We start from the raw sequence: 12,883 nt of genomic DNA, 5'->3' as shown, positions 1-12,883 counted from the left end.
AAACTGCCAACACTCCGTTTCTTTGATGAAGTGTATCTAAAGAAAAAGGACTTCTAGAGCTACCCAAAGAGATGCTGATTTCAGACATACAGTCCCTGCCACTCTTGCAGGCTCCCAGAGCTGGGGCAGGTTTGGGGTTTGTTTTAATGAGTCAAGTGTTGGATACCTGCAGAGCAGCATGGAAAGCCAGAGCTCCTGTGCAGACAAAAAACCAGCGACTTTCAAAACTCACTGATTTTAAACACAAAATGCACATGATTATTTATTTGGATAAATCCCTCCATGTGTGCATGTCAAGGGTAAAACAAAATTAATGACAATATAAAGGAGGCACATAGAGACTCTAAAAAGAAAATAAAATAAACCAAAACCAATCTCTGAAGAGGAGATGCCCTCCAGGATTTACCCATTTTGCCAAATTGCAGCTGTAAATGTTTCCCAAAGCTGATGCAGGATGAGCTGAGCTCCTGACAATAGCTTTGTACCCCTACATTCCCCACCTATCCACTAAAGAGAAATCATCCTTTACAGGAAAGATTGAAGCCTTGGGTTATGTCCAAATTATTTATTTGAGAGACCATATTAAACTCCCTAATCCATCCATCTTATTCTCCCTGTTCAGCTGGAAATACAAAGCTGAAAATCTGAAAAACCCCAGCACCCCAAAGAAATAACAGACAAACCAGCCTCACTCACATACACAAATCTGTGGTTTTTTTGGAAACACTGGAGATAGAATATGGAAATTATAAGAATGTATTAATTATCATTAATCATTCCTTCACAAAGACTAGAACTAATTGGAGAAATAATTTGAGAAAATTGAAGTACATGACAGAAAGCATTAAGATTCATTAAGTTTCAATTCTCTGCTCTGTCAGCTTGTCAGAACTAGATGCCTGCTATGCCAGCACTACTGGTAAAATACTGAGTATTTTCCTAATCTAGTACACAATTTAACCCCTTTTATAGTTTGTTCAGAGATTAACCACATCTGACATTTTCTGCTAGAAGGCACTTTCACAAGGAAATTTGCATCTCCATTTCTTTAAATCAGCAAAATTGAACTTGCCCAAATTTCACTATAAAGCATTTGCAGGTTCACTAGGTATTCTGTATTTATTTCCATTATTTAAGAGCTGCCAGTGCTCATTGAAAAATCCACAAGAGATGAACAGCACGGCATTTGAAGAAAAAGCTGCGTTCAAAAAATATCCACCCTGCCCCATACCCACAGCTCAAATTCATCTTGACCAGAACAGCCAATAAATATGCAAATATTTGATGTCCCTCTATTTGTGGTCTGCAGTAATTTGAGTTGAGTTGGTACAAACCCTTGATCCAGCACAATAACGCCCAGTCCTGCTGTGAGGGAGGAATGAGGGCTTGGTGGTGCAAGAACTCCCTCATGTGTGTGTCTGACAAGGGCAGCCCATCTGCAAGAGGTGACAGTGACAAGATGCACCATTTAATTGACATTTTCATTCTCCATTTTAAAACATATGGTGTGGGCTTTACAAAGACCACCACAGCTCTTAATCTGGGCATGGCACAAGTACCAGAAGCAAGATTAAGTCTTTGCTGGAGGCAAACATTTTGGTTGTACACTTCAGTAGCAAGTAGGTGGGTTTTTTTTTAAAGTTTCAAGACTCAATAAACACAGCTGGGTTAGCAAATTGTGCATGTAATACATAAAATTAATTTCAAAGCTTACCGAAAAGTTGCCAACTTAAAAATGAAAAATATAAATAGTTTATGTGGCAATTAAGGTTAAAAGAGGTCAGACTGGAGCTAGAGCTTCTGTGCTTTAAGATTTCATCCTATTAAAATGTTTTTTTGCATACACTTCAAAATTTACCTTCTTTAACTGAAATGGCTCAGTCAACTGTGCAGGGGGAAACGTGGGAAGTCAAAAACTGTGACTGCTTAAAATGCAGCACCAGTTGTCTCCATTCTGATCAGCAGCACCGAGTCTGACATGGTGTAATTTATTTTCTGCATGACTATCACTGCCAACGCATGAAACATGCATAAGTTGGGCAAAGCAGAGATTTCCACTCATTATACACCTAGCCTTGATTGAAACACAGTACCTGCACAAAAATATTGTCATGCTCCCAACTCTGCTGAGAACGCAAGACAAAAATGTTGGCGTCAGGAAACATTTTCAAAGAAAGCCCTGCTCCCTGCCTGACAGGATGATGATCACCAGGTACTGCTCCTTCAGAACACTTGAACCACGAGCTCAAAACTCTCCTGGTACTTTCTCTATAAGCCAAGGCCAGGCAAACTCTGCAAAGTTGTTTTTTCTTCCTGAGTCTCAAAAATCACAAGCTTGTTTCTATTCTTTATACTTGACTCATAAGAAGCCAAATTTTACACTTAGAACACCAACTTCACTTGCTGTTAAAATATAACTTATTGACACCCCCTGGAATGCCATTCCAAAGCACTGAAGAATTCTCTCAGCTGAGCCTGGGATGTTTTTTTTTTTCCCCATTGGTGCAGTGCCTATAATGGAGAAAGCAAATCCTTTGCATCTCACATCTGAAATGCTTCACTCAACTCCTTGTATTTTTTCCAACTTTCTCTGAGAGTACAAAGAAGGAATCTTCAAAACTGACAACAAGAAACAAGTTCTTCTAGTGGAAAACTGCCAAAGACATTTGCAGAAAAATAAACTGTTCAAGACTAATTTTGAGTGGCAATTAATAGCATTTCCTCTGTTAGCACACTATCACCATGTAAAATGCAAAGTTATTTGTGTGTAATGGAAGCAGCTGCATCTTTAATCTAATTTACTTAATAAACATGGCAAGTAAAAGTTGTAGTGGAATGGGTAATATTCCACCTTGAATAGTAATTGTAACTGAGGCAACCTAAAACATAGAAAACCATTAATACTATGAAGTTTGGAGTAGTGTCACAAAGAATCACTTTAATCAACTTCAATTTCTCACCTGACTGCTCAGGCTGCACTCAAATACTTCAACATCAAACCATCCCTTCAGCACAGGGCAGGCCAGGCAATTCTGTGCAGCAAGAGATGGTTTTTACTCTATCACCACTTGAGAATCAATATTTGAGCTTCCCCCTTTTAAAGAAAGAGGACATACACAGGAGTGGAAAAACACTGTACAATACCTTCCACAATACTCAACTTAAAGGAGAAAAAGTTTTCTTCATGTGCTCAGTTTCCACACAAAAACCTGTAATTTGCTATAGAAAAAAGAAAAAAAAAACCCCAGGTGGTTTTTAAAATCAATGCTCATTGAATCAATTTTGCTGAATAACAAAATTTTTTATGATGACAAGATTAACAGCAGGGAGAAAAACCATCTTCAGAAAGGATAAAAATATTGCCTTCTAAATAAAGAAATAATGAAGTTTAATAATCTTTGTTTATCTGGAATTTGAAGCTGAGGTCAGACATTTGGATTGCATAAATAATTCTGATGCCACTCAGAGGTAACCAGTCCTGTTCCCCTCAGAGATTACTGAACTCTCTGTGGGGATGTGAGTTATGCCATTATTGATACAAACCCCACGAGGAACTTTAGACTGGATCACTGTGGAGTCAGTTAAGGGATGTATGTTTTAAGCACACCTGGAGAATTTTGCATGTCTACTCAGACACACACTTTTTATAAATTAACTTACCTTGACTTCATCATTTTCAGGAGTTCAGCATGTCCAAAGCCACGTATCACTGCAAATATTTATAACCATATGAAACCCCTTACATAGCACTCCTCCTCTTACACACCACTTCTCCTGTAACAAATGCCAACAGCATTCCTGCTGGATGGGCTCATCAGCAGCCTGCTCTTTGGCAGGACAAAGGACGATGGTTTTTGATGGTGGGTGGAAGACAAAAGCAGATTTCAAACCCACCAATCCCATCTTCACAGCATCAACCCTTCTTCCCACCAGTCCTGGCAGAGTCTGTGCTAAGGGAGGCACTTCTCAGGTGGGCAAGTTAAGCTCTCCAGAGCTTTGAAGTGTCAAAACCAAAACATAACCAAGTTACTGGAGATCAGAGCAAGGCTGCAAGATGATCCTCCCCAAAAGAGGCTTCCTAAAGAACAGCAGCATATTTGACATTACACTGACAGTGCTGGTAAAATATTTTTTCTCAAAGCAAAGGCAGCCATTGGGAACAAATGCAGGTACAGACAACAAATGAAGACAGACACACTTTGTATAAGTAACAACTTTATTGTAACTTGATGTGCTGAAACGCAAAAATATTTTCAGCAACAAGGTACAAAAAGTATTTCACCATTAACATCAGCTGATAAAAAAAGGCTGGATGGTTTGATACGACTGTTTACATATCTGAATTCTCTTTATCATTTCCACCCCAAAACAGGTCCAAGTCATTTCACTGGTTTAACTTCTAAAATAGGACTCATTGATCTTAAGCCTTCAAAAACCAGGTTACAAATACAGTGAAGTTCCTTGCAAAACACTTGAAATAGTGAATTCCCTTTACAAACATAGTCCATTTACTGTAAGCAGAAGCCAAGATATGAGACCAAGTGTCTTGGCTAGCTAAGCAACTAAGCTCTGCACTAATACACTACTGACAACAGACAGAGGACAGGTAACATTCTATTTGTCAATTACAAAGAAAAAAAAAAAAGCAATTAAGCTTAGGAATTTTAATCAACTGTAAAATTCAACAAAGTTTGACATTTCAGGTAGCAGTACCTCACGTTTGCAATTCACTGCCTTCTGTGAAATGCAGTCTCAAATACTGCACATGGTTTTTATTCTCCCAAAGGAGAAGTCTTGCCGTGAGGATTTAAAAGCAACACAATCTTCGTGTAGGTCCTCTACTGATCTCCTGTGCAAAGGTGAATTTTATACTAAATACTCAATATGTGGAAAAACATCAGAACTAGAGTAACCTTGTGTCCATGATTATCACATTTTGACATACACTTATCTTGTAACAGCAAATATTATCACAATTTCACAAAAATATACCATTACTCAACTTGTATCTGTAATACTTATTCCACTTGTTTGTGTAGTTTGTACCTTGGTGAAATTGAATTTAGGAAGCAAGAATCAACATGCAACAGAGGTCAAATGTAACTTGAACTTTTCCATTTCAATTGTGTACAAATGAGTATTCTTCTTCACCTTTAAAAATACATTTTACAAAGACCTTGCACCCTGTTAAATCATCCCTTCATTGCAACAGTTTCCTATAAAGGCACAATGTGTTCATACTTCTGCATGCAGTAAATGGACTAGGAAATAAGGATTATTTATCGAAGCAACTTCCACCCAAAGCATCTCCTTAGGAGAGGTCTGAATGGAGAAAAAAAAATATATATAATACATAGTAGCATTTTAACAGCAAATTGAGTCCTTATTTTTAGAAAGTCACCCTTGACAAAAAACACCACACAGTCACACACACACACGCACACACACACAGGACACATGCAGGGTTCTCCCCAGAAAAGCACAGAAGTGGTGGTTCACATCTATGAGAGAGTAGTGTTGGCAAGCCAAAACATGGCACCTTCATACGGCATATTCCTAACCTGGAGGGAAAACCAGGGAAAACCCCCAGGATGCCAGCCTGGAAAAACCTGACCGATCATTATTCCTGATCTGCTGCACTTCCAACGGAGGCTTTAAGGGCAAGTTCTTGAGATGTGGGGAATGAATGCGAGCCTACAGAATCCAAAGGGGAAGGTTGTAATTATCAATATCCCATTCCAGTGAGAACACTGCATGTAGGTAATTAAAGAGGTGAACAATTAGTGCACTCACTTAAGAATACAGCAACTGCTTTACCTTTTTCTCAAGATCTGTCAGAACTTGAAAACATAAATAAATAAGTCCAATCTGAACAGATGGATCAGCAGAGGGCTCTTTCCTGTTGGTGTAACACTGCCTGGCTCGAGGAGGGGACACTCTATGATGCAGACAATATCACAGCACAGTGTCTGACATTTTTTTGGTACGAAGTGTGCTACTAGGCTTGAAAAAAAAATCCTAGAAATCCTTAAGCTTTCCATCTGATTACTGTAAGTTGTTACTTTAGAACAGGCTGACCTGGGCAATCATTACAGCATTAAATATTCAAGTCACTTTGCACGTGAGCGCTGTGAGCTTTACAGTGATGAGGATGAGGAGCTGTAATCCCAACACGTTACACAGTGCAGCAAAAGCATGATTTTGGAATAAACACCTTCATCTCCTGTTGTGGAGAATGCTTGTGAGACCTTATCTTAGATAAATATTTAAAATTGATAAATCTCTGTAAATATATCATTTGATGCCTTGTGTATTATTAAAATTTCCAATTTTACACTTTAGCCATCATAAAGATTTAGCTAGAGGGCAAGAAAAAAAATTCATTTTCAGAGGTTTTAGTCTTCAAAATTGGACTGGGCATTTTTTTTCCTATTTACCTTTGTAAGTGGTTCACTAGATGCTAAAGTATAAAATTATATATTCTTTAAAAATTTAATTCAGAGCAAGTCAGATGAATCTCAGTAAAATGAGGATGGAGAAACAATCTGAAATTCTTCCTCTCTCTTCCCTGCATGACTTTTTTTAATAGGCAAACTCAAACCCTTACGCAAAGATGTTTATAAATTAGGTGAGATCTCCTCCCATTCCCCACAGCAAAACCCAAATCTTCCCCCCAAAAAAAGAAATACAGCATATTATCACTATTACAGTAAACTCAATGCAATAACTCAGGGAACATTTAGAGTGTGCACTACTGCAGACTTTTCCTCCCAATTGTAAACAAAGCTATCAAACACTGAGGATGTTGATATTAAAGCTAAGGTTCATATAGTAAAGAACTGGCCCATGACAAGCAGTTTACAAATGTTTCATCCTTTTCACATTATGCAGAATTTCAATACCATCCACATTATGCAGAATTTCAATACCATCCACAATGCTAGAACAATAACTGAAATGCAAGACTGAGCAAGTCTCTGCTTGCAGATACCATCTGACATTTCAGGGAAATACTCCTGGATGTGTGCACAGCCTCCCCAGGTGTTTGTGGGAGCCATGCATGTACGTCAAGATGGGAAAAATCCCCTCAAAGTTTTTACCATTCACATGCCTTTTTCAAATAAGCGAAAATATTCTGTTATTAAATATGAAAGCTCGCAATAGCCACCTTCAACTGAGTCTTAAAAAGACATGCCTTTCTTTTCTAACAAAACTAAATCCCATGTGGCTGTGGGCATCTTAAAATGTATCTAAAAAGTTAAGCCACAATTACCTGTACCTCATTAATTCATCAAAAGCAAAATATATATGTACCACACAACATACAAAAGTTACACATTAAAAGTGCATATTCAAAATCCATTTGGCCCATTTCCTCAATTTACATTTGGTCATTCTATGCATCCTTGACTTTTCTATGCAACCATACATTGGGATATATTTATTCCATATACAACACTATTCCTTTTCACATTGAGCTCTTTTACCTCTCGTTCAGTTCTGCATTAAATGTAAACTAATGATGGACCGTAAAGAAACACAAGCAAAAAGGTTATTCTGTGTTTCTCTTCACCGCTGGGACAGCTTTGACACACACACAATAAGCATTACAAACTGTAATGAAAATACATTTTTGGGCCAAACCATTGCATATTTGCCCCCACAATGAAAAATAAATTATGTTCAAAGCAGTATATTGCCATAAATAGCCTGTGGGCATTTGCTGAAGGTAAACAGGCTCTCCCTATATTTAGCACTTGCCTAGGGTACACGATGTGCCTCTGGTTCAAGTGCTTTTAATGAGAGGCCAGCCAAAACCTTCCAGTTAGCACAGGACCAAACTATAATCTTTTTCTTTTTTCTTCTGAAAATAATGGAAGATCCCTTTCAAAAATTAATCTTCAGTTATCAACTTTACTGCATTATGGAGCTAGTGCAATCCTGCAGAGCCTAGTCAAAAAGACAAGGCACGTTAAAAAATAATAATAAAAAAATCAAGATACATTAGACTATATGGACTAGAGAGTCATTGAAGATAATTTAAGGCCTTTCAGTGAATTAGAGTAATCAGTCTAATTTAAAGCTGAGGATTAAACCATAAATTATCCATCTGAAAAGCAAACAATAGGCTTTTTCAGCTTCTGTTCTGTGGACAAGGATAACAAAAACTCTTGTTATGGTTTGTGAAAACACCTCTGGACAAGGAGAAGTGGAGTCAGTCCAATTTCTCTAGAGTTCATGGAAGCTTTCAGGACTGTTTTAGCCGTTTGCGTGGAATGCCAAACTGTGGACACTGTGCAGACGCCAGAGCGCGAAAGGCCTCGGCTACTAAGTGAGGGTGGGAGTGGATCATGGACTTCCAGCCTGCAGTTTCCATTATGTCTGTTGCTTGGCTGAAAACAGAAGCATGAAGAACAGTCACACCATTTTACAAACCAAATGCACAGAGGAGAAGAGCAGGCAAGGCAGAAGGGCTGCAGGGGGGCAGTCAAATACTGCGGGACAGACTGTGGATGCCATGAGGGTGCCAACAGACAGAAGCAGCAATTTGCAATTTGGGAACAGAAATGCAATCAGATGTGGGACAAAAGGAACTTGGTCTGCTCTACTCAGTAGCAGCCAGACCTTAGCTAGAGAACTGCATCAGAATAACCACCTTGAAATTGCTCATGAGAAACAATGATGAGGAAAACTAGAAGAAAATGAGGTCTAGTGCAGAGACGAGAAGCAAGGGAAGACACAATAATCTCATTACATAAAAGGGCATGCTCAATTTGGGGAGAGAGAAAGATGACAAGATGAATCAGCTGAAACTGCCTCAAATATGATGTAGTTCATCTCCTAGAAAGAGCCATGAAGGCAGATTAGCTGGCTGGCTCCAGAGCCCTTCACTGGGAGCCTGCAGTCTCAGTCTCATACTGAAAATATTCACTCTTTTTTCAGCGTAGATGATGGGCCACATTCAAAATAGCTTTCAATGGCCATTGTTTTTTAAGTAACACAAAAGCAACAACAGATTTCAGCAAGTATCACACTGACATCCAGGAGATAAAAAACTATGTATTTACTCAATGTATGTATTTACTTTTTGGTGAAACAATAGGAAAAAAAGCAAAAAATTCACTTTGCACATGAAGAATATTATATTGGCAGGGTTGCATGTCATACTGACACTGTGAGGATAAATTTGTAATTTGGAACTAATATGCATCAATCCCAAGTTCCCATTGCTCTGCATTTTCACAAGCCACTTGTGAGCACCCTCATGCTGTTTCAGGAGCATTATCAAGCATGAAGTTATCAGCTGACCTCTACAGCACATGATCTCTAATCTTTGGCAGATTTCTAATCTGCTGCTCCAAGTCAGTGAAGGTAAGGGCCTTGAGAAACAGTACTAAAATTGAGACTCCCTGGTGTCCAGAGTCAGTAATTTAAGCCAGGCCCTCTCCTATTATTTCCCTGAATTACTGTAGATGTTTTAGCTGAAGCAAAGATGACCAGCATGTTAACTTGCAAACATTCAAGACAGAAGTCAGCTCAGGAACCTCCAAATCACTTGAGAAAAAACACATTAAGTGGTTACATAGTTATGATTCTGACTTATCTCTCTTACTGGTATTTTACTATTTACCTTTCACCACCCACTTCTTTTCCACATCATGCTCAATCATTATGCCTATGAAACCTTTTCTGTTTCAAGGAGAAACAATAATTTAAACTAAGTGGTACAACACAGCCTTTAAGTTCTCTGGAGATTCTGATGGTAAGAAATAAGTGCTTCACTGCCCTTGCACTGTTTGAGCCTACCACCAGCTATTCTGCAGCTGGCTGTCTTCCACTTTGTGATTCACTTGAGCTGCTGCAATCCAGAGCCTGAGCCACACATCTCAGCCTATTTCCAGTGTAGGCAGAAGCCCTCAGAGTCAGAGGGACCTGACTGACGAGTTGTGTGGCCTCCAGAGCACTTGTGCTGGCATGTGGGAAGGTGCACAAACACATCCCCAAAGGCAAAGAGAGCAACTGCCCTCCCTTCTGTGGAAATAAATACTGCAGGCTCAGACTGACCCCAGCAAGTCTCAAAACCACACTGGGGGTATCACTCCTCCAGGCACAAACCTGGGTACTCATGAGAATGGTTTTCTCTATAAAGGCTGCTTCCATCACCTCACAGCACTATGCCCCTGGGAGAGGGAATGAAAACCAGCTATTGTTAGGATCTCACACTGGAGAGCAGCTAACATTCCCTGTCATTTAAAGGGGAAGTCACAATCATAACTGGGGTAGCATCTGCTGAATCCTACTTTACTTACAGTCAGTGACAGGCCTCAGTAGTGTGGAAATGAAGCAACAGTTCTTAAGATCTGCAGTCTACTTAGCAGTGTTTGTACAGAACATCGTGGGGCAGGGAAACTTACTTGCTATTCCAGTTTTTCCCATCTTTACACCCAAGTTGTCTAAGAACACTGCACCTGCAAGAGAGAAGTGTGCCGATATTGAGAAAGTACACCAAACATAAACACAAATATATTTAGAGTCTCACAAGTATTACTTGCCTGTTAATAAAGTCTATTGCTTGTGCTTTTAGCTGCTCAGCGCTGTGCAAATCTGCGAGGATAAGAATGTCAGCAACGTTTTCTACCGAGAGGTTACTACAGAGTGCTTCCTCACACATCACCTTCAGCCGTTCCAGTGCATACTGGAGAGAGAGAAAAACTGCACTAATCATTCCTCAAACTCATTCCCTCCTTCCTCATCTCTACAGTTCTTAAGACACTTCCAGGCAGGCTTGGTGCCCCCCGAGTTTAACATCAAACTGCTTCCCCACGGGTACTGCACAGCACAATGTGCTGCACTCAACAGTTCTCAACTGTAACACAGGCATCAGGCTGGGCAAAAACTAATTAAAGACCTTGCTAACTGAGTTTTTAATCAAACAACAAAAATAACTCATTCAAAAGTTTTCATTTCACTTCTGCTTGGTAAGGGAGGAGGAGCAAGGAGCCAAATCAGCATTGAACAGGTTCGTATCTCTAAGTGAGGGGCAAGTTTCATCAACTTGAAACTCCAAACAATGGAGTTTCATCAACTACATTGTTTAAAACAACTGTAACTTTATTCCCAACCCATCTCTGAAATTCCTAATTTCCCTCATACCTTTGATACAGCCTACAAGAAATTTGATGGGAAAAAAACTGCATTTCCATATTATATTTTGCATTAATAAACTGTGCTTCTTTTTTGAAGGATGTCACAGTCTGAACAGGTTTTGTTTTTATTTTCTGGTACTGCAGACAATCATATATATCAACCTTATAATAGTTAACCTTATATGATCAACCTTATAACGGTCTCTACATTTATCAATTATGCCCTAAATCAAGGCCAGCATTTAAAAAACCCTTAATTGCTGAGCTGCTGTAAATCCTTTCATCTCAAAAATCACTTCTCTTTAAAAACAGATCAGCTTTCTACTGTTCAAAAGAAGTCTATTCTTTCCTATCTTTCTTCATTTCTGATGAGAACTGCTTCTTCATATATTAATAAAGAAAAATATATATCAAACAGCCTGAAAATAAGATTTTTTTAAAATAAACATTCCCCAACAAACATCAGATTTGGAAAGTTTGGAGTCAATTACTTACTTTGTCTGCAGCTGCCAACAAATTGTCAGCCATTTTTTCAAGGTTTGGTGCTTTTCCTGTGTAAATGAATCTCATCATTTCTTTAAAAACTTCAGGGTCTACATCATTTATTTCTACACGATTCTGATAAAGAAGAAGAATCAATAAAAGTGTTTGGAATTTAGCTACAATTTCAAAGTGAATATTAAGTATCATGCGCATGCATGCTACAAGTTTCATTCACCATCCATCATACAAAATCCTTACAAATTTAAGTTAACATTCAACAATGTTAAGCTCAAAGCAATCAAAAAAAGCTCTTAAAACTTAGGTAGAAATCAGCTGGAAAAGCTCCAGCAATAAAAAGTAATTGCAATTTTTTTCCTAGAAATGCATAACTCTGGAGTCTATCACTCAGACTGTACATAAAACTCAAGACAGTTTCAAGAGTACTAAAAAATGCTTCTGAGCTTCCAACACAAAGACAATGTGTCTGGAATATCAGAAGTCAGAGCAGCAGAACGAACAAACTGAGCCATTCTTGCCTCAACTTAAACTGAGTCAATACAGCCCAGGTTTTGTTCTGAGAATCCAAAAAGCAAACACACTGAACTGGCACCACACAGCTGAAGGTTGCCGTAATACAACAGTGGCATTGCAAGCTTGACCAATGCTGTACCAGTATCCCCTAGAAGCAACTAATGAAGTAGGAAATGATGTCAAAGATGCAGAAGCCAACACCAGATGTTTGAAAGGAGTATAAAAACCCCAGGCACAGGTGATGTGCATGGTCTGGTTTCCTGTCAGTATTTAGGAGGAAGGCTGCACAGGGGATCCACTGCTGATGAAGGCAAAGGCACATTACTCAAGCTGGGACATGTCTGGGTTTCTTTCAGTCCAGGAACCTCCGTAAAATGCTCCCAATACTCCAATTCCAGCTGTGACAGTTTCCAAACTGGAGAGGTGCTGGGAAGACCCTCAGCTGTACCACAGCACCACATTCACCCAGTGTGTTTGTGCACACAAGTGGCATCTTGCAGTTTTCAAGGCCAAATGATGGTCATCTATCATAACCCTTTTGTGAGGTGAACAGTTCCTCCCTTTTCCATGGATTCTGCCTATAGCCAACCCACTTTTGATAATTCTTCAAGAAAGACACAAACAGCTCCTCACTGTGGGAAACTTCAGGTGCATAAAAGCAGAAGCAGCACTTTGCTGATTAAGAAACCATCTATCCAAAACACTTACACAGGTCAAGTGCC

At 39.1% G+C, this 12,883-nt stretch overlaps 1 protein-coding gene across 2 annotated transcripts in view; it reads right to left on the bottom strand.

Moving 5' to 3' along the window:
- Positions 1-4,198: 4,198 nt before the first annotated feature.
- Positions 4,199-12,883, bottom strand: part of SPOPL (speckle type BTB/POZ protein like) — a 32,872-nt gene continuing 24,187 nt past the window's right edge. Inside the window, exons 8-11 of one of the 2 annotated variants that reach the window (XR_010369515.1) lie at positions 11,643-11,765; positions 10,554-10,696; positions 10,311-10,469; positions 4,199-8,393 (exon numbers count right to left, since the gene is read on the bottom strand). Coding sequence is in view for 1 of the 2 variants with exons in the window: in XM_064435262.1 (XP_064291332.1) it covers positions 8,249-8,393; positions 10,416-10,469; positions 10,554-10,696; positions 11,643-11,765 (465 nt within the window). In the remaining variant the exon portion in view is untranslated. The remainder of the gene's footprint in view (positions 8,394-10,310; positions 10,470-10,553; positions 10,697-11,642; positions 11,766-12,883) is intronic. The other variant, XM_064435262.1, reaches the window with a different exon arrangement.

This window comes from Passer domesticus, chromosome 10, assembly GCF_036417665.1.
Source record: "Passer domesticus isolate bPasDom1 chromosome 10, bPasDom1.hap1, whole genome shotgun sequence".
Classification (NCBI taxonomy): Eukaryota; Metazoa; Chordata; class Aves; order Passeriformes; family Passeridae; genus Passer; species Passer domesticus.
This window is presented reverse-complemented; position numbering and strand designations above follow the sequence as displayed.